Raw genomic sequence first — 26,331 nt, forward strand, 5'->3', positions numbered from 1 at the left:
CGATGAGGAGGAGGAGGAGGAGGGGGAGGGACAGACGGACGGACGAGACGAGACGTCACGTCTTTGCGCTAATTGCTCTCTCCTCCCTACTCGTGCATGTCCAATTAGATTTTTCACGAAACCTTTTCAATATTCACCGCATGTGTCACATTTATTGGCGCTTTTGCCATAGTTGCAGAAAAGTTCCGTCACAAAACCACTTACAAGCCGTCGATATTTTTTTGGGGGGGGGGTGGCAGTGAACTCAACTCACTTTGTAACAAGCAGCAGTTTGGCTGCAAAACAAAGGGAAAACAATCACATAGCTTAGCATTTCAGTCCGCTATCTTATTACTAGCGCTAAATAGCATCTCTGTGGTGGCAATGGATTGCAAACAAACAGTGCAGCAGCACATGTAGACAGACAATGTAACGGTACTCACAGTCATATATTCTTCATCCTGTGCAAAGATTGGCTCATATTTGTGCCGCACTGAGGAGCTGAGAGGAAACAACCACATGACCGTCATTGAAGAAAGGCCACTTAGATTCATGCAAAATGCAAAAGAGCATAAATCAAACAGCGTCTGTGTCGTGGTGTTATAACGAAACACGTTTGAACACAAACGGTACCTGTATTCTTTATCTTCTCCAAAGATCGACTAATAACCACCATGCTTAGAAGCCGAGAGAGGAGCTGAGTCTTCATCCCCCCCATATGTCTTTGTCATACTGCCCCCCAGGTGGCCAAGGTGCGCACAGCAAACGGAGCGGCCTAATTTGCTTTGAAGGAGAACGTGTGACAAATCTCTATTATTTTATAATAATTTGTAATTATTTCATATACGTTATAGAAAGAAAGGATGCTATCGTTTTTTTTGAAAGCCACATCTTCATTTGTTTCTTAAGATTGGTGCCGTACGATGATTTGGCCCAATGGGCGCCATTTTGTCTGCTTAGCGTGTCTTTATCGTGCTGCAGCCCCGTTCGTTGTACTTTGTACGAACGATTCCAGAAGGTCAATAGCGTGTTTACCTTTGATTATTGCATCGTGCTTGATGCGCTATTAGAGGGCCGTTCCAATGTAATCTTTTTCTGTGTACACGGTCAGGGCCAGCAAGGCCTTCTCCGCTTGTCTAAACATCGTCAGAAGACATTTACCACCCAAATTCGAATGTTTTTTTTTTTCCCATGAAATGCTATTCATTTATTACCCAATAGTCTATTTTGTTCATTTTTGTAATGGTTTCTCTCGGCTGCACTGCTTGTAGTACATTTATGTGGATGCTACAAGGTTTTTTTTTTTTTGTCAAGTCCGATTTCAGCATTTAGCTGTTGCCATGTCAGTCGAATTTGCCAAGGGCCTTAACAATCAGTACTTCTGCTTGATCTACACTGAAAAACGTTGTTGTCTAATTTACACAATTTTATTTTGTCACGTTATTGCGCAAAATAAAATTATCCAGATACAGGTACATTTTTTAAGTAGACTTTACTGCTCCCTAAAAAATGCATCTGGGTCCAGATGACTTTATATGACTTTGTGCACCCACGTGACGGAGTAAAATTGAGTAAATTCACCACATGTTTTTTCAGTGTAACTTGAATTATATCAGCAATGGGAAGTGCTTACTTAATCAATCAGTTTTCATTTTTGTCCTCGCCTCGATGACGTCAGTGTTTTTACGTTCTCTGATTGGTTAGTTTGAGTAAAACTTGTCACAACCCAGCAAAGCAATCTGCACACCTGATTTCCATGTCCTAATCCCTGGTGACTTTGATGTGTTTTATTCAGATTTGATGTTCTTGTCACGTTACTACGCAGGAAAAAATGCTGTGCATCATGTACTCAATTTTATTTCGTCAAGTGGTTGCATGAAATAAAATAATCTAAATGCAGTTAGATTTTTTCAAGAAGACTATACTGCTTTAAAAATCCAACTGGATTTAGTTGATTTTATTTTGTGAAACCACAAAAATACATTTTTCACTATGGTTAATATGAATTCAATTCATTGTTTTTCATTAGGGATGTCCATTACCCCTTTTTTTCAGACCAACACTACTATGAGTATTCACTCTTCATTACTTATACCTTGAGTACTTTTTATACATAAAATTTCATTCAACACAACGCCAAAAAAATTGTGACTAAAGGCCTTTCTTTATAATGCGCATGATGATTCACCAATGTGTCAAATCACCGCAGTATAGCGCCAACTACTGGCAAGGAGGACCAGCCCCAAAGTATCAGTGGCTGGTGTCGGTACTTGCCCATCCCTTGTTTTCATCTTTGCAAAATAAGTCCATCCTGATGGCCCAGGTAGAAAATGCAAGCTCCTTCATAGCGTCTGAGTTACAAAAAAAAAAAAAAAAAAAAAAACGAAAAAAAAAGCGAAACCCGGGCTTTTTCTTACTTTCTTGCTTTTTTTTTCCCCCAGCTGATCGAGCACAAACACACGTGCAGCGCGGGGTCAACGTGTGTTCTCACATACACTCACACAGACGCGCACGGACACACACACACACACACGCACACTTAGACATGGACTTGACGTTGGTGTGCGAGCCCGCCGACGGAGACGACTGACAGGCGAGGCATAGTGCTGGGAGGGGGTGGGGCGGGGGGGGGGGGGCGGTGCGGGGGCAACCTTCCTTCAGGGAATTCTCATGAGACGGACGGGAACGGATTGGATTTGGATGGGTGCATCGGAACAACATCGGAAACAAGGAGCTTTCACCATCCACCCAAAATATATATGTAAAGTAGTTAAAATAAAGTAAAATTTGTAAATTACTTTGTAAAGTCGTGTATGTACAGCCTTTCCGTTTTTTTTTAAATTTACATTGTACATTATTTAAATTTTAAAATAAATGAAAATATAAATCTTAATACTAATAATAATTAATAATAGAGAAAATGAATAGTAACTAAATAGTTTAAATTATATATCTTCAACAACAATTAATAATTGTCAATATTTAAATAGATAAATAAAAGTTTTCTGAGTTTATAATTTTGAATTTATATTTATTATACATCTTATTAATGGAAATTTAAATTATTTGGATTATTTATATAGAATGTAAAGTGTTTGTAACATCTGCACTTTTATCCAAACATGCACCAAAATCTAATGTCCTTGACTTTCTGTATGTGGCCGCCGTCCTCCAAATGACTGCCAAGTGACCTTTTGGCCACGTAACCTCTGCGAAGTTCGGCGTCTGACCTTGGAGTGCGGGCCGAGTGCAACCTCGTTTGGGCGACGCGGCGTCTGCGTTTACGTTGCCTCATCGCGCCAACGTGACAAATCTCAAGCACGACGTTTTTTGCACCGTCGGCCTCTTCAGACGAACCGAGGTCACGCTGGGGTCACGTCCAAGGTCGCCGCTCAAGCAACACAGGGGCGCTTTTCCCACCAGCGGAATACAGCTGAAAAAAAGGGACCCCAACCTGTTTGGATTATTATTTGAAATGATAAATGATTATTTATTATCTTGTGATTTATTTGTAAATAATATAGTTTATCCATTGTGATATTTTAGGATTAATTATATAGCTAATTATGTTTGGTTTTACATAATTTCATTTTTATTGTAATTTTTAAATATTTAATTATGTAGTAACAGTTTTGCATGTAAACATTGACATTTCTTGAACATTGAACTTTTTGGTACTCAAAATGAAGTCAAATGTCTGTTTTATCAAGAATTTAGTCACATTTTGGACGATCATTCATGCGCTGCGCTGCATTTTTTCTGCCTTTTTGTGTTTTCACAACTTGGCAAGCTTTGGTGTACTTTACTGTACAGTTTCACCTCCCGGTGGGCTCACTTTTGTTGCAACTGTGTTTGCCCTGTTTACTATTATTTCTATGTAGTATTTTGACAATTGAATGTTTACGATTGAGTGATTACTTCTGTGTGTCATTCACACGTAAAAGTAAAATAAATCCAAACTATTATTCAACCTTTTATGATGTCAAACAAAACAAAAAAACAAAATACCAAAAAACGCATTACTATACATGGTCTTTTTTTCCTTTTTTTTTTTTTTTAAAAACGCCTTGGTCGTTTCCCCCCCCCAAAAACGCCTTACCATTCATGGTTGTTTTTTTCCCCCCCAAAACACCTTACTATACATGGTCTTTTTGTTGTTGTTTTTTTTTTAACGGCTTATTATACATGGTCTTTAAAAAAACAAAAAAAAAACGCCTTATGGTGATTTATTTTGTTTTTTTTAAAAAAACGCCATGGTCGTATTTTATTCATCAAAACGTCTTACTATACACGGTCGTTTTTTTTCCTCCAAAAAACGCCTTACTATACATGGTGTTTTTTTTTTTTTTTTTCCCAAAAACGTCTTACTATACATGGTCGGTTTTTCCCCAAAAAACGCCTCACTATACATGGTCGTTTTTCCCCAAAAATCGCCTTACTATGCATTGGTCTGGGGTTTTTTTTTCATGAAAAAAAAAAAAAAAACTATACATTGTCATTTAACTATACATTGTCAGTTTTTTTCACAAAAAAACCCCAACAACTATACATTGTCTTTTTTTTTTTCACCCAAAAACATGGTCATTTTTTTTCACAAAAAAACGCCTTACTATGTGCCTTCACGGATCAAAGATGACCCCTTGCACCACTAATGGTTACTGAGCATACACATCGGTCTGCCTTCGGGAGTTTCAATGCACCCATATTTGTCGGTCCACTCGGCATTAAACTGGTGGAAATATGCATCTACAAACTTTGGTTTGGATTTGTCATGTGTCATCTTCCAAACCGCCTTTCCTGTACAGGGTCACGGGGAGGCGCTGGAGCCTATCCCAGCCGACAATGGGCGAAAGGCAGACGACACCTCGAACACACACACACACAGACACCGACACTGAGCGGGAACCGGTCCCACGCTGCCCGCACACAACTCAGCCGTGTGTACCACTACACCGTCAGTGACTGGTTTGGATTTGGCAGCTGCAATTCCAAAGCGCGGAGCTCCAACCGGTGGGCAGACGAGCCGCCGACAAGAGAGGCGGCGCCGAAGCGGGCGGACCACCGCAGACATCATCAATATTTCATGCGGCTCTCAATTAGCGGCTGTGTTCACGGGGCGGGAGGTCGGGGGGGATCCGTCGCCGTCTGCGCCGATCACCTCGGCGGGGGGTCCGACCTGAAGGGGTTGATGTGATGTCATTACCTAAATGCCATAATGATGCTATTCCACACGTCAAGAGTGGCGAGAATTGAATAAGGCGGTCGTTCCCGGCGACCGCCATGATGTCACGAGCCAACGTTGGTCGCCGTTGCCGTGGCGCCCCAGGCGAGTGGCTCGACTGCATCAAACGAAAACCTTGCCCGCATGACTTTATTATGGACGTGTCATTAATGAGCCCGTTCTCCCAAGAGTTGATGATGATGATGGTTTGAAAGTAGGGTTCTCGTGTTCGAAAGTCATCGTTGGATGATGTGAATTCTCCGTTATGAGTTGCGCGAAATGCAACTTTTTGCGTTTGAATATATGATATGACTTTTTATTCCTAAAGAATGTCCCATATACTTAAAAAAAAAAAAAAAAAAAAAAAAAGTTGTATTTGTCCATTTATAATAAATCCATAGTTCATTTCCTTAAGATGTCAGATGTCATTTGGTTTTTATTTGAAACAGCCACTTAAGGAAATCTTGTGAGTGCAAATGAAAGGAACGAATGAGAGAATCTTAAGTGGTCTTTGAACGGCGAAGTGAAAAGATGGGAGAGAAGCGAGCGCACGCATGCTTGCTGGGCTTTGCGCCGCACTCCAATTGGCGGCCGTGGTGGTTAAAGGTGAAACCCAAAGGCCCAACGTAATCGGTTCCCTGCAGGAGATTCACAATGCACCGCGTGGCCTTGAGCTCCTGCCGTGCGCTTCCTCCATCCCGATGATTCTCCATCAGTTTGGCAACGGCTGCCGGGGCGACCTTGGAGATTCCTCGCTTCCTTTGTGCCACCGTCCTTCCTCGCCGTGCTTCAGACTCACTAGTGGCACAATTGCACAAAACAAGTAAAGCCCTCTTTATTGCGGGGGCTGCTTTCCAAAACAACTTGCCACTGGGAAAGCTCCACGAGAAAGAAAGACAGAATGCTTGCACCTGCAAAATCGTCACTTTTCAAACATTAACGTTGAGCGCCAGCCGTTTTCAACAATTTAGATTGATCGATAATTTGTCATAATAACACCCACACGTGTGGACTCGCCAATAGTTTAGATTTGTGAAAAAATAGGCAATTTACCAAATTTTGACATGGGAGGTTTTGGCCCAACGCCAGTGATGCGAAAGACAATTTTTTTTTCCGCTTCTCACGCTCAGAAAACGGTTCACCATTTTTATATTGAGAAACAGTGAACCGTGAACAATGAACAAAGCAAAGGAATCATCCTTGTTTTGTTTGGGAAAAGAACAGCTTTTTTTCTTGAAAAAGAAGGGTTGCTTTTGCAATTGTTTGAATTGTGGAAGAAATACTTTAAACAATACAACTCGTTTCGGAACATCCATATTTCCAAGATGGCTGTCGACCGATACATGCTAACTACGGCAACACGTACTCTGTCAATTGTATACGTAAACATTCCGTGTTATGAAAAAATGTTTGACTTCCACTTGCGGACGCCGCCATTTTCCCTTGTACATTTTAATGAGTGGGGCTGATCTCAAATCGAAAGTGGTGCATGGTGGCCATCTACTGGTAGTTGTGCCTCGTTAAAATTAGATCCAAGTGCTATATTGACATTGGAGCTACCTGCACGCCTCCTGGTGAAAAAATGTCATTGACGAGTATACTCGTCAGTGGCAGCGTAGGAGTTAAGAGCTTGGCGAAATCACGACGGCATCAATACATTGACATTTTTTGATCTACAGTCGCACATCGCTTTCTCAGAGTTCACTTTTTGCGGGCTCAGTGCATCGCTGATCTTTTCTCAAATTCACTTCACGGTAACGCTGTCCTTTCGGGGGTTCAGGACGGCATCTGACTTTTTAGCTCCAGCAACTGCAAAGAATTGAAGAAGTGACAAAAAGCTCATTTCATACACACCGTCAGTGATGGAAGTGATCGACGCTGATCTCCCGACTGGCGACGATCCAACTCGTCAGCCGGCAGACGACCCGTAGCGAGATCCGATTTGAGGCCGGTCGGGAGCGGCCCGCCTCTCTCGGCCGCTGCGAGGCGTTTCGGCGCCGCCGAGATCCGAGATCCGAGATCAGTCTGCCGTCGCGCCCGCTGTGAGCCTGAGCTGCGGGCTCTGCTGAGTAGTGAGAAATTAATTAAGAGTGAAACAGCAGCAGGAGGCAAAGATGGAGGGGGGGGAAAAGGAACAGGGAGCCTTCCAAAGGGGGGCGGGGGGGGGTGGGGGGGGGGGGGGCGAAAGTGCCTGCGGTAGCCAAGGGAGGGGGGGAAGGGGGTTCTTCTCCTGAAGGATCAAGACAATTATTGCTATTATCATTGTCTAATGTGCGTCTCTCTCTCCTCACTTGACTCGGCCTTTGATTGTCGCCCCCTTCTGGCCTCTCGTTTGGCGCCTCCCACCGCCCACTCCTCTTTTACCCCCCCAGAGCAAGGACGCGTTGTTTGCCGGTGGCGGCCACAGAAGAGGCCCTAATGAGATGTCTATCGCCTCCGTCTAGACTGGACTGCACCACGCACACACGCACACACACACACACCAGTGCACCACCAGGCAATGTATTACACACTGTACCCTGTCTCCAGCCCAGGGAATAGTAAGGGAGTCTGTGTGCGTGTGCGTGTGCGTGTGCGTGGCATGACCAACGTGTCTGGGAGGCAGGGGAGCTGCACTTGGCAATGGATTTGGGCTTTTCTTTTTTTTTTTTTTTGCACGCTTGTTTGTGCGCATATGTCGACAGCGTGTGTTGGAAATGGCGCGATTGTGGGGCGGGCCGCGAGGTCGGCAACGCGACATGGTGATGGATGCCCTGGCACGCACCCCCTCATCCTCCCTCATCCCACACTCTGATTGCCTATTCGGACTCCCCCCCAAAAAAATAAAAAATAAATAAATAAAATGGGAAGGATAATGCCCTCTGAGTCCAACCACCCTTGTTGTCAAAGCCAAGCCTGCAGTCACTTCCTGCTAGGCAGTCCCACGGTGGAGCTCCACCACGGGGACCGGCGCCAGGGCGCCCTTGGTGACTCTGTCGAGTCCTCTCCACTGGCAAAGACAATATTCCTTTCACACATATTTCATTTTATTTTGGGACTTTTATGAACCATGGGCCTCACTGTTCTAAGGTTTGAATATCAGCTCCAGCTTTTTTGTGGGTTTTGCATGTCTTCTGGCTTTCTCCCAAATTCCCAAAATACGTTAGGTTAAAAAACAAAAAAAAACTCCAAAGCGTTTAATCTCTTTGTTTAGAAAATACTTTACCTCTTCTATTAACTTGCATTCTGAAAAGAAGACAAAATTCGGATTACATCTCACATGTTGTTTTTAAGAGCTAGCGTTAGCTCAACTTTTATGCTATCAAAGCAACATATTACCTTCGCTTCCCTAACCTGTTTACAAAATACTTTTCCTCTTTTATTAAGAGGAAGACAAAATTCGGATTACATTTCACGTGTTGTTTTTTCAGTGCTAGCTAGCATTAGCTCAACTTTTATGCTATCAAAGTAACATATTCCCTTCGCTTCCCTAACCTCTGTTTACAAAATACTTTTCCTCTTTTATTAACTTGCTATGTCCATTCTGAAAAGAAGACAAAATTCAGATTACATTTCACGTGTTATTTTTTAAGAGCTAGCTAGCGTTAGCTCAACTTTTATGCTATCAAAGCAACATATTTCCTTCGCTTCCCTAACCGTTGTTTACAGTTTTGCTTTATTATGAACCTGCTTAGTGCTCATACTGAAAAGAAGACAAAAAAATGCATTACATGTTGCATGTTGTTGTTTAAGAGCTAGCTAGCTAGCAAACGACATATTAGCTTTATCAGCTTTGCTAACGTTGTCAACTAAGTAACAAAAAATGCTAACTCAGGTAATGATAGCTTCCGAAATATGTTGTTTTATTCAGAGATTTGTTTTATTTAGTAGAGTATTTGTACTTTGTTACTTTCTACCGCTGCTCTTTTAGACTCTGACATGTGGTCGCTCCACCGTGTTGTGTGCCTCCATGTTTCTGTTCTAGGGAGTCTTCATTTGTACAATATGTTTGGGTTGTGGTTCTCGTTTGTAGCGCCAGTGCGAGTTTCTAAATATTCAGCTCCACCTTACTCCGCTCGTGTTTTGGCACCTTGTTATGGAAACGGTGTACCTAATGAAGAGTCTGTCGTTGGAAAGGCGTCACTTAGTATGGTACATGTGAAAAGATGGAGCTTCTCTCACTCCGGTGGCCTCGTCTTCAGATTGTGTGTGCGTGTGCGTGTGGCATCTCTCATGGTAACCTGCAGCGCGCAGACACACACAAGTGGCACTTTAATGAACAGGGTGTGTGTGTGTGTGTGTGTTGGGGGGGTAGGGGGGTGGGGGGTGGGGGGGGCTCGAAAGAGAGAGCGAGCGAAATGAAAGAGAGACAGCGAGCTCGTTAGCAGCCATGCTGAAAGTCTGCTCCACTTACTCGCTCGACTGGGAGGCCCCGCCTGTTTTTTCTTTTTTTAACTCGGATTCGTTTGTGCGTCGCACCATCCTCCTGCCCTCCCTCTTCCTCCCTCCCTCCCTCCCTGACCCCCCTCACCTTTTCAACCCTCCTCCCAGGTGACGCACTCACAGAAGGTCACACAAGGGAGCCAACAAGGTTAGTCGCCTTTACCGCTAGCCGTCTTTGTGGAGGTTTTAGCGGTGGTGGACGGTCGGGGCAAGCAAGGCCTTCTCTGCTGGTCTAAACATTAACCGAAGCTCTGACAAGAGCTCTGACTCGCACTCAAAACATATTCGCTATTCGTATTGGTATTAGCCACCAAACGACCGAATCAACTCGAATGGGTGACTCGTACTTTTACCATTAACCTTTTAATTTAAAATAACTTTAACTTCCAGGATCCCGTTTCACACCTATTAAATTCATCATGTTGCTACTAGCCTAATCCTAGCTAGCGCTAAGCTAGTTTGTCTCTCAGGTCCGGCATCCAAGTTTGAAAACTCCCATTTGTTTGTTGCTGGCGCGGCGTTAGCCGGCTAAATATTCCCAAAACTGTCGCTTTTACGAAGCTTTCATGCATGTGCACTCCTCACGTAGATACGTCAGACGTCGGGCCAAAACCTTCTACCTCCGAAATAGTCACTTTTCAGGAGACCCCCAAAATGGCAATTTTGTTCAGGAATTAGCATTTCATGGTGAAAGAGTGCAAGCTATTTTCAATACTTTAGATGGGTCACTAATGTGTAACAGTAACACCCATGTGTGTGGACTGACCAATTGTGTAGATTTTTGAAAAAATATGAAATTCTCCAAAATGTATATAACTGACTTATGAGATTTTGGCCCGACGCCAGCGAATTATACATATTGGATGCATACCCATACATATATGCATGCAGTATAAATATATATCTATAGAGCCGCAGAAAAAATGAAGAGACCACCATGCTTTCTTCCGTTTCTTGTTCATTTTAAAATCTGGTGCCACTAAAAGTGTATCAAGTGACTAACTGACACAAAAGAAAACGCCGAATGCCTAAAAGCACCGTTTTTGGCAGTACAATGCCAAAGCGATTTATGTAAGTGATTTTGGTCATTATCAAAAAAAAAAAAAACTCTGGAAAATATCAGCTCTTAAATTCAACTGTCATGAGTTGTTTTTGTTTTCATTGAGGTCAAAATGTAGCTAAAGTTGTACTATGCATTGGATCATTAAACTGAAGAAACGAAGGCGGTCTCTTAATTTCCCCCGCAGCTGGATAGACACAAAACGCCGTTTGACAGTTCAATGAATGTTTCCCGAATGCATTTGAGTTGAACCAAGCCAGCGCCACCATTCTTGGGAAAAGTACTTTACCTAAGTTCACCTTGCCGCTGTCGACGGGGAGTTTGGGAGGATGGTCGGGCGTGGGGGCGACTGTTAATAATCGGAGGCACTTTTTGCGTTATTTATGCGTGCCTGCGCCAGCGCGCCTCCCGCGGGAGGTGGCAAACAGCTCTTATCCGCCGCCATCGAAGGCTGACGCTCCAAAGCTGCTGCCATCAGCCACAAACTCATTAATTACTCTTTAGTATCAAGCCGTAATTAGAGACACCAATCAGGAGGAAGATGCACCCCCCCCCCCACCCCTCATTCTCCATCCACCCCCACCCCTATTAGCACTGTGCTGTGTGCTTTAGTGATCTAAACTAAAGCTGAGATGGGCGGGGGGCGGGGGTGGAGTAAAGGATAGTGAGCGGAGGGGGGGGGGGGGGGCGCAGAGGTCGTGTGAGGAAGAACACAAGAGGGAGGCGATGTCGACACCGGCGAGGAGCATTAATTTGACATTAATTGTGTCATCTTGTGCTTTAGTGACCCCCTCCCACACGCACGCACGCACGCACGCACACTAGCCTCCACCCCCACCCCCACCCCTGTGTTGCTTTCCCTCCTGCCACCCACACAAACACCTCTCATCCTTCCTGAGTGGATCAGGAGATGAGCAAAGATCTGATTAGACGTGTCTCGGGTGGGGTGTGAGGATGATGAGGGTGACACGGGGACAAGAGGAGGAAGAGGTGAGAGGCTTTGCGGGCGCTCCACAAGGGCCAGAGAGCGGCAACGCCGTGGTTGTCTTTCAATCAGGGCCTCCATGTGGGAACTTGGTGATGACGTCATCGGCGTACAGCAGGGGTGTGACGATTGACTCAAGGCCCGATTCGATTCGCTTTTCAGTTACCGGTTTTCGATTCAATTCGATTTTTAGGGAAAAAAAATCGTTACCGTGCTTGTGTGGTTGCTGCAGCCATCCACAAACGCAATACGCAATGATGTTTGGTTGCAAGCGTATGATTTGATATACACGTTCAAAAATTTGGTAAGGCATCTGGAATGGAAAAAAATGTAAAGACAGCATTTTTCGACGAATTTAATCGAATCGATTGATGAACAGCATAGTTGTGTCGCTAATAACTTTGATTTATAAGACACAAAAAGGACTCTGCTGGTTAGCTGAAGCAAAGTTACTGCATTTAAAAGTGATAATTATCACATTAACGTGCCCCCACCGTCACTTGGGCAAAACAACGGTCACGAATGAGCTTCAGAGCGAGCTAACGGCGCTATTTAGAATTTTCAAGTTACATTTACAGATAATACAGAGCAAACGCAAGAGAAGAGTGAACATTAGCTCTTGTGTTTCTGAAAAATCCGTTCTGGCAAAGGACACTAAATAAAAAAAAAAGTTAAAAAAAAAAAACAATCAGAGTTAAAAGAAAGAAGTGATTGAATGTCATTATGGCAGTTCAAAGACGCTATTGTTCACACGGCATTAACCGCTGAGCCCGTTTGAACTCAGCTGCTAACCAAAACAGCCGAGCCAAACGCTCTCCAAAACCATTTTTGGGAAATTTGGAACGACTATTCACGGAAGGCGACAACATCTGGATTATTGGCTGGCCTGAAATAGTGCTCATCTGACTGTCCTCAACGCCTTCCTCAAATAGATGTTTCCATTCTCCTTTCAGAAAAAAAAACAAAAACAAAATCCAGTAACTGATTATCTCAGCTCAGAGATGCCATCGTTCACACACAGACGCGGTCCGTTTGAACTGCGTTGCTAACAAAAACAGTAGCACAACCCCAAATGATACACTTGCGTGTTGCTTATTCTCTTTGCTATATGTTACATGACATGTTTTGTTTACTCGGCAGGTACTTGTGCTTGCTCAAGTCATTATTTGGCGGACTACTTTTTCAACTCGTCATATTATTCAAAAGTAACAGTAGTCTTACTTGAGTACAGTTTTTGGCTACTCTGCCCACCTGTGCTCATTTTCTTGGTCACGGCAAATAATATCTGAGGCTTGTCATTGGGCATTGGGCGCTATTAGACATGGTCGGTGTACCTAATCAATTGTCACGTTGCATCACGGCTGGATGGGATCCCACACCGCTCCGGATTCCTCCGCCGAGCTTTTGACTTCATGACAACGCTCGTAAAGATCGTCGTTGGCGGTCATTCGGCAAGGCGTGCGCGCACGTGTGCTGGTCTTTGTGTGTGCGCGTGATTACGTCTACTTTTGGTACCAAATATAGACGCTGCCATCAGGCCGCCATCTGCGGCAGATTATTGGGACTTGCGCGAGGTACCTGGCACCCATTTGGACTTCCGGTCCACACAAACACACGTGCGCACACGCACGCGCATGTAGGTTGTGTTCAGAAGGACTCCCTGAGCACAACATACTGTTGCGGTTGCCGTTTTGCTGTTCAAACGCAGTTTTTCCATTGATAAATGATTCCATTTCATTCCGGTTGCACAAAAACAAAATGAATCAGAGTGGCGTGTTTTTACAAGTTTTGCCACATACATGTATTCTTGCTTTAGCTCCCCTTTAAATAGACGCCAACTATTTGGTTTGGTAGAGAAAATGGCCTGCGTCAATAATATTGCTGAGTAGCCCAAACCCAGAACACAAAGTTATGTTTTTCAGTGTCATTTATCTTTTTTTTTTTTTTTTATACCTCATCTTATCTAAATTCCCTTCACCTCTGATAAAAAGAAAAAAAAATGTATTTCAGTCGTCATACACAGGGAGATTAAAAAAAAAAAAAAAATCAATTTTCTGAACGTCTTTTCCTCACTAGGGTCGCAGGCAGATTTAAACTTAAAAAATAAAAAATGTGTACAGGTTAAAAATGAAAATGAATCCCTTCCACAATAATATCATGCAGTATATGTAAAATGAACATTTGTATTTATTCAAAACTAGAACTACTTGCATTTTTAGTCAGTTTGATACCAATTGTGAGAATTAAGTTTAATGGATATTTCATACAGCGTTTGATATTTAAAAAAAAAAAAGCACTATGAGTTTTTGATAGTTGAATAAAAATGATTTAGAATGAAAATGAATAATGGAGATCAGAGTAGATATTTTTCCAGCAAAGTTTTCTTAATTTTAGAATTAAAAATTGGGTGTGATTTTGATATTCTGAAGTTTCAATGTGAATTCATTCCACAATTTGGTACCTTTCATTGACATTTTTGATGTTGATCTATTTGAAGTTGAAAAGAGCGACATTACAACCCCTCTCCTGACAAATGTTGTTCAACTTGTAACGCAGACCACCGCCCAAAACTGACCCGAATTACAGTCATGTCCATTTTTTTTTTTCTCATGACCTGTCCATGGCCTTTTGCATTACATGTTAGCATTAAGCTAGTTGACTCTCCTTATTAGAAGGTTTGGTTGAGCAAACATTGCAGGGCTCTACTTTTGGTGGCTGGCGCAAGTCTAGCGCGAGGCGCGGTCGAAATCTACGCGGGCGTTGGTCATTTTGCACATGTACGCCAACAAGCGGTTTTTTTTTTTTTTTTAAGGCCCCCTTGTGTGTGAATATAGCCGACTCCATTCACTGCCAATCAAAGCGGCTCCTCTCATTCCCTTTAATTAAATATTTTCACTTCACGTAGCGCGCGCGATAAACCGGGCCTCGCCGCCATCGTGATGCGCAACTGCCTGAACTGATGAGAACACGCTTTCAAGTCGCCGCGAGTGATTGACAGCTCTTTTAATACACGGACTTGCGCTCGACAACAACTCTTGTTATTAATGTTTGCCCATACTGCCTTGTTTACGTTGACGCGACGAAATTTAAGCCGCCCGAGGTAATGCAAAAGTCTCCTCCCAGGTGTACTTTCCGGGCGGCATTAATAACTTAAATGGCGAGCGTGGCGTCCACCAGGGCGAGCAGAACGCTGACATCGGGCTAATTGATTGGGCCTTTTGCGCTCGACTTGAAAGGCCCTCAAGGTTTTTGTGATGACCCCTCTCCACCGTCTCACGCGAGTCTCGTCCTGCGGTGTATTTTTTTTCTTTGTTTGCTTGTTTTTTTTTTTTAAGCTCTTTCAATGCAAAAAAAAAAAAAAAAAAAAGCAAACATATAATCCAGTGAAAAAGTGCCATTGTTGTGCGGAGGTTTTCTCAAAAAGATGCTTATCGAAGTAAAGCTCCAAAAGCGATGACATGGTGATTTTGTGCAATGATAATCATCCTATCTGGCACACGTTGTCACCTTGCGTAGAGTCTTTGCATGACTGCGGTTGTGCATTTGACGGGAAGCGAAATTTTGGAAGCAGCGATGCATTGTGAGCGCCATGTTTGCGTCACGTGACTCTCGCAATGTGCCCTGCGATTGGCTGGCGACCAATTCAGGGTGTCCCCCGCCTACTGCCCGAAGACTGCTGGGATAGGCTCCAGCACGCCCTTGTGAGGAGAAGCGCTATCGATAATGGATGGATGGATGGATGGATGGATGGATGGACTCTCGCAATGCGGGCCCGGGGGCATTTGGACGTCAATTTCAGTCCATTTTCAGTTGACAATGTCAGCCGAAAACGGTTGCATTAGTCTGCTTCATTCTTAGTCCACAAAGGCTGCTGTTCATTAAATATAATATGTTGACATAAAATCCGAATATTGTGTTTCGACTCGTGCACGCAGTTGGGTTAAAAATCACACAAATTTGGGTCAAAAATGGAGCGATCCACTACAATTTGACCCAACTTTCTGGGTTGTTTATGCAGAAAACAACCCATGGAATGGGTAGTTTTGTACAAAACAACACAGAACATTGGACTGTTTTGTACAAAACAATGCAAGAAAGCGGGTCAAATTGACCCAATTAGTGGATCGGTCCATTTTTGACCCCAAACTGTGTTCTTTTTAACCGCAACTGTTTTTAAAGTGTAACATTGGACATTATTGCAGAGAAAATGTTCATCTTGACTTCCGCTTTAAGCCAACGTTATTTGGTTGTCATCCGAATGATGGTTGGTGCTGCTGTTTTGGTTAGCAAGCGAGTTGAGAAGAGTTCGGTGGCTAACTCTTGAACAATGGCAAGACAACTTACCGCATGTGATATGTTTGTCTTCGAGGGCAATGTGGATTGGGTAGTAGTGGTTAACACATGCGCCTCATGCTTCTGAGGTTTTGGGTTGAAATTTCGGATCTGTGTGAAATTTGCACTCTCTCTGAGCTCGCTTGGGGTTCGTCCAGGTACTTTGGTTTCCTCCCACATTCCAGCAACAAACATGTGAGTGGCGACTCTAAATCGTCCTAAGGTGCGAACGTACACCGTTGTTTGTCTACCGACGCTTTGCGATCGGCCGGCGACCAGTCCCGGGGCGTACCCCGTCTCTCGGCCAAAGTCGGCCCGGATAAGCTCCACTTCATCCGTGAGCGATAAAGCGGTAAAGAATGGATGCACATGTCCGATTAAGTCAGAAGCGCTGAGACCTCACGAGCTCTCTCAAGGACACGGTCGCTCTGTCCGCTAGCGGTTAGCGCTTAGCGGCGTCCCAAGCCAGCCTTTAGCTTGGAGGGCGGTCGGTCGGTCTGCATCCACCGCGGAGGAGGAAGGACCTGCTCCCAGATGCTTGAGTGGATGAGTAATGACTCGCTAATGCTGCCTCGCTCTCACTCTCACTCTCACTCTGCGCGATAATGAGGAACAGAAGAGCAGAGCCTCCCCGAGGCGCAGCACCTGGACCGAGCGGACTGGCTGGCTGGCTGTCTGCCGCGCCTCCCGGGAGAGCCTCGCTGTGGATCCACGCCAGGCTCCAAAGTGGACGTCCTGGTGCCCCGTGAAGAAACGATGCAGCCCCTTGAGAACATTTGAGCTCATCCAAAAACCTTCGCCGGCTCCTCATTTCTTTCCCGGTGGGAGGCGATTGCCGGGCGGAGTCAGTGGCCCCTTTCAGGCTGCCTGAAGGCTATTGGGTCTTTGGGGGGTTTTACATTTCCAAGGACGTCCACCTGTATGCCTTTCTGTGACTCTTCCACTATGTCTGTGTCTCCTTGACAACCTGCTGATGACTCTCTAAGCTCAGTGGCCACTCCCTGTTTGAAGCCTTGCAATGGCGAGACACTTTTTGATCACGTCACGGTCATGCGGGCACGTATGGCTGACAATGCAACGGCGGTCCCCTTTATTTACCGATGTGAGCGCTGACAAAAGCAGCAGGACAAATTCTGAAGCGTTGGGGTCAACGTTATTTTCTCATCGTCAAAGCAAAGGCTTCAGAACTCATCGGTGCAGATTGACAATAGCCCACGGCGGACTGCAAAAGAGGAAATGGGGATGGAATGTTTCGCAATGGCCAAGTCCATCCCCCGGACCTGAAAAAGCTCAATGCGATTGAGCTGAAGACAAAACTGAAGAGAAAATACAACGAGCGACAATGTCTCAACTCATGTTTTACTCACAATCTGAAATAGAAATTAAACGAGTAGATCTTGCATGTAACGCCGATGCTCCGGTTTCAAAACCATCAACATAGATTTAATTCCGATATATCATTCCTCTCTAAATGTTTTTTTTAACTGTGCCTCTCTGTCCAAATTTTGTGTTGTACGTGTCTGAGTGTGCATGCGTGTAGTCTGTATGCGTGTGTGTGGGTGGGGGGCGTATGTGTCGGTGGTCCCGTGGGGGCTTGGCGGTATGGCGCCGTAATGCTGCACACTCCTCCCGTGAAAACACGTCCAGTGGGAGCAGGACAGCTGTGGCCAACCTATCGCGGGCCATAACGAGCCTCGTGATGCACACCTATTACGCCGACACTCACAATCTGGCTGCCTGCTTGGTCACACACACACACGTGCACACACAGCGTTTTTCACATGCAGACCGAAAAACAAATGATGTCCCCAGAGCGCCGCGGGTCTCATTGTCATCCTCCCGCCAGCATTTTGTCCGCATCAAAGCCGAGGACCAAAAAGGCAAGTCGGGTCCGACCTCCGCCAAGGCTTCGACCACTTGACAAAAGCAGTGAGTGAACGGACACCATCATGGATGTAAAGGCCACAAGACATCGCAACCTGATTTTATTCGATTACATTTTCGAAGTGTCTGAATACATGTCAAATGTGAACGGCTGTCAATCTGGATTGGATCCAGATTGCACTTGATTAGACATGAATGCATACACTTAGCAAATTCAATACTATACTGTGTATGTATATATATATATATATATATATATATACATATATATACATATATATACATATATATATACACTGTATATTTCAGCTTTAGCAGATGGAGGAACCTGCACCTTTCTAGTAACTTTGAATAAATGGTTTATGAAAAATATTCTTTTTCTTGAGCACATGGAAGACATTTTTATTGTGTGTGTGTGTGTGTTGTTTTTAAAAAAAAAATTTTTTTTTTTGAAAAAGGTCATTTTAAAAATGGTGAAAAATATTTTCAGCTTGACCATACATCGGGGAAGTATTATTTTTTGGGGTGGTATGTTTATGTTCTGCCAATGAATACACACAGATTGGATTTTTTTTCTTTTAAATGCATTTATTTAACAGTCACCAGATGATGAGATACATTCTCTTGAAAAAAAGAAATAGACAACAAAACTGATATTCTTTTGAGCTTTTTTTTTAAAAACTATTTTACAATATTCTTAATATATAGATTTTGTACAAAATAAATGTAAGTAAAATGGGGAGGAGGAGGGGTCGGTTGGGGGGGGGTTGACATCTTAAAAAACAGGAGGGAGGAGGAGGGGGATGTACAGGCGTTGACTCAAACAACTACCACATTTAGGATTCGACACAGACCAATCTTTCATAAATAAATATAGGAAAATTAGACATCACGTATAGCTCTCTTTTCGGATAGAAGAAGCGTGTCGCTTGCGGGTGGCTTCTACTAACACGGCTCGCCCGTTTGGCTGAGAAGATTCCACACCTTTCCCACCAGTACCTTCGACTGGAACCGGTGCGACCGAAAAGCCCTGCAATTGGAGGTGCGTCTCCCTCACTTAATGGTCTGATAGTCTCTGACATGTTTTGACCTTTGGCTCGAACAATAACCCCGCCCCCGACCCACCTTTAGCTTTTGTCTGCAAGCCCAAATGCTTCGAGGGTCTCCTTGGAGGAGCCAGAGAAGAAGAAGAAGGGGCAAAAAAAAAAAAAAAAGGGTGTCCTCTCTATGACTCCCTCAAGGCCAATGATAAAGAAGCTTCAGACGAACCCCTCCCACACACCCCTCGCTCCTTCTTCTCCGTCACATGCACACACACTGCACCCCCCCACCCACAAACACGGAGACAATTGAGCAAAGCACAGACGTGGGCGGGCGGCCGACCGACCGGAGGCTGGGAAGAAGGTCAAACTTTGCACGACTACCGACATCATTTCACCGACAAGAGTTTCCTCACTGCTAATACGTCAGCGCTGTTGGTCCTTAGAATTAGCGACGACACGACGACAACTACACGACAACAGAATAAACACACAGAAAAAAAACGGGGCCGTTTGTGAATGGCTTTGCGGGCTTCTCATCAACCTGAGCCCCTTTCACGCTGGCTTCCCCCCCCATCTTGCTCTCCTGCGTATAAGGTACGGGGCGATGCTGGATGGGAACGGGCTTGTCACCTACTATTCCAACGCGCAACCGACCAAAGTGGGAAGCCGGGACCCCGCCCCTGGTCATGTTGCATCAAAAGTAATTGAGGCTGTCAAAGACATTCCGGTGACGTAGCGACGCATTGAATCGTCTGAATGCACAGAGCCGCAACGACGAGTTCCGTCCGAAATGGACAGCCGGATAAATGCCGGCTCTATGGTTATGCCTCCGAGGCGCCGATTTGCCGGGAAGGCAACGTGAGAGGGGGCGGGGAAAAGGGATGACCAAAAAATGATGTCCAAGAACTAGTTTTATAAGGGGGAACTCAAGGCAAACATTTTCTTAACAATAATATATTCTCTGTGCCCCCACTAGACTAAACACCGTATTCAGATTCATACTGCCTTTGCGGAATCCGAATTAACAGGTGATTCCATCCAGTTTCATGCATCTCAAGTCGTTTTGTCCCGTGCCACCCTCCCGAAATTGACGTCAACCCACCCTCCGGCCGGCATTGCAAGCGTCACAGCTCCCGTGTTTTTTTTTGGGAGGGGTTTGGTCATGTGACGTTCGCAATGCGAGCCCGAGGGCACCTTGACGTGAATTTCCGTCGGCGGTTGGCAGATGGTACAGGACAAAATGGCAACACCTTGAGAGTAATGACGAATGAATGAAATTAGTCAATTCTTATTCTACAAACACAAATACTCTGTTTAGACTATTAGGACCGCCCAGAATATATAGTATTGCAAAGGATATACTACTGCGCCCAAAGGGGGCCGTTGACATTGGCATCAGAGCATCCTCCACAGCAGCACCCCTCTCACCGCCCCTAACACCCCCCCCCCCCCCACCCGGGTGAGATATGGGAGGACAATGTGTTAGCTTCTCAATAATGACGCATCGCTGCCGCATCACTTTGGAGATTAAAAGCAAGATGCTGAATTTCAATCAAGCCCCATTAATGGCTCGCTGTGAGTAATGGCCACTTTGTCTCCGCTGGCAGGCGAGGAGAGAGAGAGGGAGAGAGAGAGAGAGAGCCACTTCCAGACAGTGGGGCGAGAGTGAGAAAGAGCGAGAGAGCGAGTGGCTCCAGAGGCCCAGGTGAGACAAGGTGATACAAGTTTTTAATTCACCAAATTGCATGCAAGCGAGTAATGATGGAATCCATTTGGTGATGTAGTGACAACGCGCCTTGGCCGAATGGCAAGACGACATTAACTAAACATCGCATCCAACAGAGGAGTCAAAGTGCCAAGGTCTGGATGTATGAGGCCGTAAATAACGGGAACGCCGCGCTAAGACATTGCCGAGAATTGATTGGATCTCATGAGCATGAATTTCATTATGAGGAAAACGGTTCCGGATCAAAAATTGATTTGCATTTATTGAGTTTTTGCTAAGGTTTTTTATTTTTGTGTGTGTGTGTGTGCTGCAATTGTAATGCAGCAAGGGTTTGTTATTATTTATTTTGTTCTCGCACTGTTTGGTCCCCACTTCTGACTATGACTGATTAAGGGTCCTATTTGCGTTTGATTTCTGACACTATCCACTCGCAAAGCATGCCGGGTGATTAAGGGTCCTATTTGCGTTTGATTTCTGACACTATCCACTCGCAAAGCATGCCGGGTTCTGCAAGAGCTGCTCTGCGAACACACTTGCGATAAAGTGCATGGAGAGTTCAGCTTTCGTGGCAGATGAGAAGCAATGATGCTGAGAGATTGTCATCACAGTATAGCTGATATGAGGAAATACCAAATGAGACATGAGCGAAGAACTCACAAGGAGAGAGGCGGGGGGGGGTTGGGGTTGGGACCCAAAAAGAGGAAGGGGCGACAGACAACAAAGAAAGACATGGTTCTATAGTCTCTGTGTCAAGTCAGGAATGTCACAGTTGAGCACAGTGCTTCATGGGTAGGATTGTTCTTTTGCGGGCGCCGGGCGGGCGCTCCCAGAATTTAGCCGGGGACCCAGCTCTGGTTGCTGTGGGTTTGCTGTGGACCAGCCAGTCCGCTCATTCCCATCCCCATGCCCATGGTCACACCCATCCCCATTCCCATTCCGATGCCCACCCCCTGGGCGAGGGAGCAGTCAAAGTTGAAGTCCATCTCCTCTCCAGAGTCCATGATGTCATGGAGGAGGATGGACTCCACGTCGCAGTCCAAGCTGCCCTGGAACATGTCGATGTCCAGGTCGGCGGGCAGTCTCTCGTGCGGGTGGGGTTGGTGGTAGCCGTGGTGGTAGCCCCCGGCGCCGTTGCTGCCGACCAGGCCCTGACCGTGGTGGAAGGGTCCGTTGGCCACGGCTTGGTGTTGCGGGTCGGGGTAATGGTTGTGACGAGGGTGCGGGTGCGGCGCCGTGGCCAAATGGCAGGAGTCCTGGGGCATGCCGAGCATCCCCGCCGGGTTGGGGGGCAGCGTGGTCGACGCCGGGAGGTGGGCGTGTGACGGGGGGCTGTACAGGTAGGGGGTTTTGTGATTGTAGGCCTGCAGCGGGTTGCCGTTGCCGCACGGGTTCAGGGGCAGCGCTCGGGGCGGGGTGTGGTTATGGCCGACGCTGTTGTGACTGAGGCTGTGGGATGAGTTGTGATTATGAACGGGCGTATGGCTGTGAGTCCTGTCGTGGCTGTGACTGTGAGGTCCGTTGTGGCTCTGGCCGCGGCCGTTGTGGTGGCCGGCGTGGTGGCCGTGAGGGTCGGAGCCGTTACACGACATCAAGGGATGGCCCTCTCTCTTCAGGCCCAGCATCATTTCCTTGGGGCAGTACGGCTGCCCGGCTGAGCCTCCCGTCAGAAGACTCTGCAGGGCGTTGGTGCTGGAGTACGTCCGCATCGTTCCCGAGAACCTGGCCGGCTTGTTCTCTTGGATGGTTTGCATGGGCGAGTGGTGGCGCATCATGCCCATGCCCGCCGTACCGTAGCCGCCTGTGCCATAGGAGGACTGGCCCTTCACTCCAGCACTGTAGTGGTAGACTGAGGTTTGGTGCTTATGTCTGCCGACAGAGGGATGCTGCTGTGAATGATGGTGATGATAGCCGTCCTCCATCAGCTGCTCATCAAGACTGATGGCACCTGTCAGGCTCGCCAGCTGAGGCAATTGCTCAAGGGGAGGACAGCGGTTGCCAGCACCCATGGACGGAGAGCGGGCGGTGGGCGACGGGTAGAGGTGGGGGGAGGCGGAGCAGGACAGGCCTCCCTCGTCAGGTTCCTCCGGTTCCCCCTCCGCGAGGATGGGTGACAGACGCCCGCTAAGGGTGGAGGCTGACGAGCTGGCCCTCGAGTGGAGATCTGTCCAGGCATCAAACTCGCTGTCCGTCACGGAGGTCCCTCCGGAACCGGGTAGGCCTTTGTGCGGCGGGCTGCCGTGGTCAGGCGAGCCCTGCAGGCCCACGGCGGCCGAGCCTGCTCCGATTCCGGGACGTCCGACCCGCTTGCCTCGAATGCGACCTTTGCTCTTGAGATACTTGGTGTTGTTGTCCATGGAGACGGCTCGCCGCCTTGGAGCCTTGCCCATCTTCCCTCCGTCGGGGTTCAACATCCACCAGGAGCTCTTCCCCGTGCCCTCGTTCTGAACGCGGATGAAACGTGTGTGCAGGGACAGGTTGTGACGGATGGAATTCTGCAGAGATATAGAAAAAGGGTAGAGGGTAAGTGCGCGTATACTTGTCTGCGGTCAGCACTGAAAGCTACACCTTCTATACGTCTTTGCAATTTCTGTGACAATTACACGTGGGGGGGGACTCCGATTTCTGTTCCTAAGGTTGCGATGTGAGCCGAATATGTAAATTCGGGTCGTGCAATAGTCTGTCATGAACCTATCCTGACAAATTCATCGTTTCAGTCAAGGTTTATACTAAAAACACTTCTTGGCCATAAATCTAAAACAATCAAAAGAAAAACTGGAAAATTGGAAGAAAAATAAATGGAAAATTGTCCCTCGGTGTGAACCGTTATCCGTCTCTATGTGATTGACAGATGATCAGTCGAGGGTGTGCCCAGTCTGTCATCCTCGGGCAGTTGGGACCAGCTTAAACCTTCGCCCGGGTGACCCCAAACAGGCAGGATGCCCTTCAAGAAGTTCAACCATTTCCGCGTCGTAACTATCAGTGACTCATCTACTTCTTGGGGTGACTTTCATATCCGTTATTACTGTACTCAAAATTCTGTGCAATCAGTGTCAACCAAAGTCACGGTGTCGTAAAAGAGCGAAAAACACAAACAGCTCCAGAGGACAGCCGGAGCAGACGAGGCGCTCAGACCCCGTCAGCCGGCGCCAACCCGAAACGACCCGCGTCTCCGCCTTTCGAGGCTCTCGGCACGCGCGTCGGTCCTCCCGCTTTGGCTCCCATCAATCCAGCCGCCCTGCTGTCCGTCTCCATTCGGTCCGGGCCCTGATGTGAGCTGCCGTGGATGGCTGGAGTGCATGTTTGAAGTCTGTGCCAGGCTGGCTCGGTGCCAGCCGCCGTCGCTCTCTGGAGCGCGCCTTGAATGGGAGGATGGATCAGGAGATTGAGCCGGGGGCAAGGAAGGCTAATGGATGTATCCCAATTTCCAATATCTATTGCCACTGCCAATCTCCGTCCTCGCCTCCCACTCCATTTTTTCCTGTCTCCATCGCAATCCCCCCGTTTCTATTCTGTCGCTGAGTGCGTCGTATTTTTTCGGTGCCGTTCCTTATTTCCCACATTTCTGTGCCCGCAACAATCATTTTCCATGTCTGCTTTCAATCGCTCTGCCGTCAATTATGCAGTGTGTCACCAATTACTTTCCCATTATCCTGGCAGCGTGTACAGTCAGCCACTGGGTAATTCTGAGGATCTCATTTTTGTATTATCATTTACATTTCAAGGGTTGCTGGATGCTGAAGTTCCCGATGCGTGGCGGAGCCACTCGCCGCAAAATTTGGCATGTTTTTTTTTTGGTTTTTTTTTTTTGTGTTGGCGTGCCAAGCGCTTTGGCGCTCGAGTAGGAAAAGTATCAAATAAAAAAGAAAAAAAATACAAAAAAAAAAAAGGCAACCCCTGTGGTTTGGGAATATTGTGCTACAATGGGTTTATTGAGATTGAGGGGTACACACACTTCCACCATCTCCATTATGTCGCAGATTATTTGTATTCACGGCGAAGTGCGCGCCAGGGAAACAAAATAAATCAAATTCTGGCAGAGAACACGCAGGGAGAGAAAGAGACGGGGAGACGAACTGAATTCAGGTGATCTGTGAATGCCTCCTTGGGTTATCTCGCTGTGACACCTCCGGCGGCGCGGCGCCATGGCAACCGGGTAAACGTGCAACGGCAGAACTATATCATATTGTGGCGGGCGGGCGAGCGAGAGAGGAGGACGTGAGAGAGAGAGAGATGGAAGGAGAGTGGGGGATGGGGGGGGCGGCGGAGGATGCGGGAGGTTCTTTTGATGCCGCTGCTCCAACACTAAACAGCCTTTCATCTCGGCTGTGCAAAGGCCCGCAGGGGACGCCCGCTCCCCGCTACTGACGGCTTCTTGACGCGCCAACTACCCCCCCCCCATCCGCCCCCCCCCCTCCAAAAAAAACGTCTCTCCTTCTCCGCCCTCAACCTATCACACCGCTAAATCATCCCCATCATATTGCGCCTTAAGTGAAATATACCGTCACTCTCTGACGACAAGCTCGTCGGGCCGCTTCATGACGATTTCGAAGAACGGACCGTGCCACGTTTATTCACATTAGCTCCTTTCACACTGGCCGTGAAGCCATTTTTTTTTTTTTTTTCCCGATACTCGCCGTTGTTCGGGTAAGGTACCGGTGCAGGATGGGTGGTTGGAGTTTCAAATTGGCTTACTTCCAACGCAGTATGAGGGACAGAGTGTTTCGCATCGGAGACTCACTGTCCGGGCCCCTTTGCGCTTGAAAGCGTTTGTCGTCGTCCCAGACAGCGGCACTGATGTCACCGCGCGCTCGTTTATGTGAATGCGCGAAGCCGCAACGACCGTCTGAAGGTGCCTATTTCCCGCTTTGCTGTGGGCTGTCTGAAAGGGACAGGCAAATAAATGTCAAGCCTCTGTTGCAACAGTTTGCCGACATGAACTTTTGCGGTCCGGGACAGAACGAAATGAACTGTTGTGCGGCTTACCATGTGCACTCTAACCGCGCAAGCAAAGGTAAAAAAAAAAAAAAAAAAAAGTCTTTGCTTTTGCTTGGCAATTTTCATTTGATTTTTAAATATTTACACTACTTCTGACTTTCTCACCGCATTCACGCAGGCTAGTGATAAGCAGAGATGGGAAATTCAGGTCCAGGAAGTAAAAACCCTGCCGCGTGTTTGGTTTTAGCCACAGGTGCTTCTACTCAATTGACAGGTAAACGAGCTCTCTGAGTGGAAGCACCTGTGGCCAAACTGTGGCAGGGTTTTTACTTCCTGGACGTGGATTTCCCATCTCTGGTGAGAAGACCACATGTGCGTGCAAAATGGCGTCGACGGTCGACAAACGGATGAACCCCTTCGCCTTCAAATGCGTACTTTCCTTTCCGTGCAAAAAGTGCACCTTCAGCAAAATTCAAGCTTTCGGGTCATGACCATCCAAATATCAGCTTGTGAAATCCCGTAGGAACTGTCTCATGACATTCACACATAGTGTTCGTCCTCATTCAGCCGCTGGGGACAAGTCCAGTCTCTGGTTCTTCAGATGCCGTTTGTGGTGTGTTTTCATGGCGTACTTCAGAGTAAAACTGTTTGTACACGGTTGTCATTAGAGTCAAGATGTGTGAGAAAGGTTTTTCAAGCCGGCGCAGCCCATCTGAGAGTAAATGGGGCCAACCCTGGCCGAGC

General features: G+C 46.5%; 1 protein-coding gene across 1 annotated transcript in view; it reads right to left on the minus strand.

Annotated features, from left to right (window-relative positions):
• Positions 1 to 18,496: 18,496 nt before the first annotated feature.
• Positions 18,497 to 26,331, minus strand: part of LOC147143003 (forkhead box protein O6-like) — a 55,149-nt gene continuing 47,314 nt past the window's right edge. The window contains exon 2 of the mRNA XM_086038949.1: positions 18,497 to 23,144. Within this exon, the coding sequence (XP_085895075.1) occupies positions 21,486 to 23,144 (1,659 nt within the window). The 3' untranslated portion in view covers positions 18,497 to 21,485. The remainder of the gene's footprint in view (positions 23,145 to 26,331) is intronic.

This window comes from Filicampus tigris, chromosome 8, assembly GCF_054856515.1.
Source record: "Filicampus tigris isolate MCC_2025a chromosome 8, RoL_Ftig_1.0, whole genome shotgun sequence".
NCBI lineage: Eukaryota > Metazoa > Chordata > Actinopteri > Syngnathiformes > Syngnathidae > Filicampus > Filicampus tigris.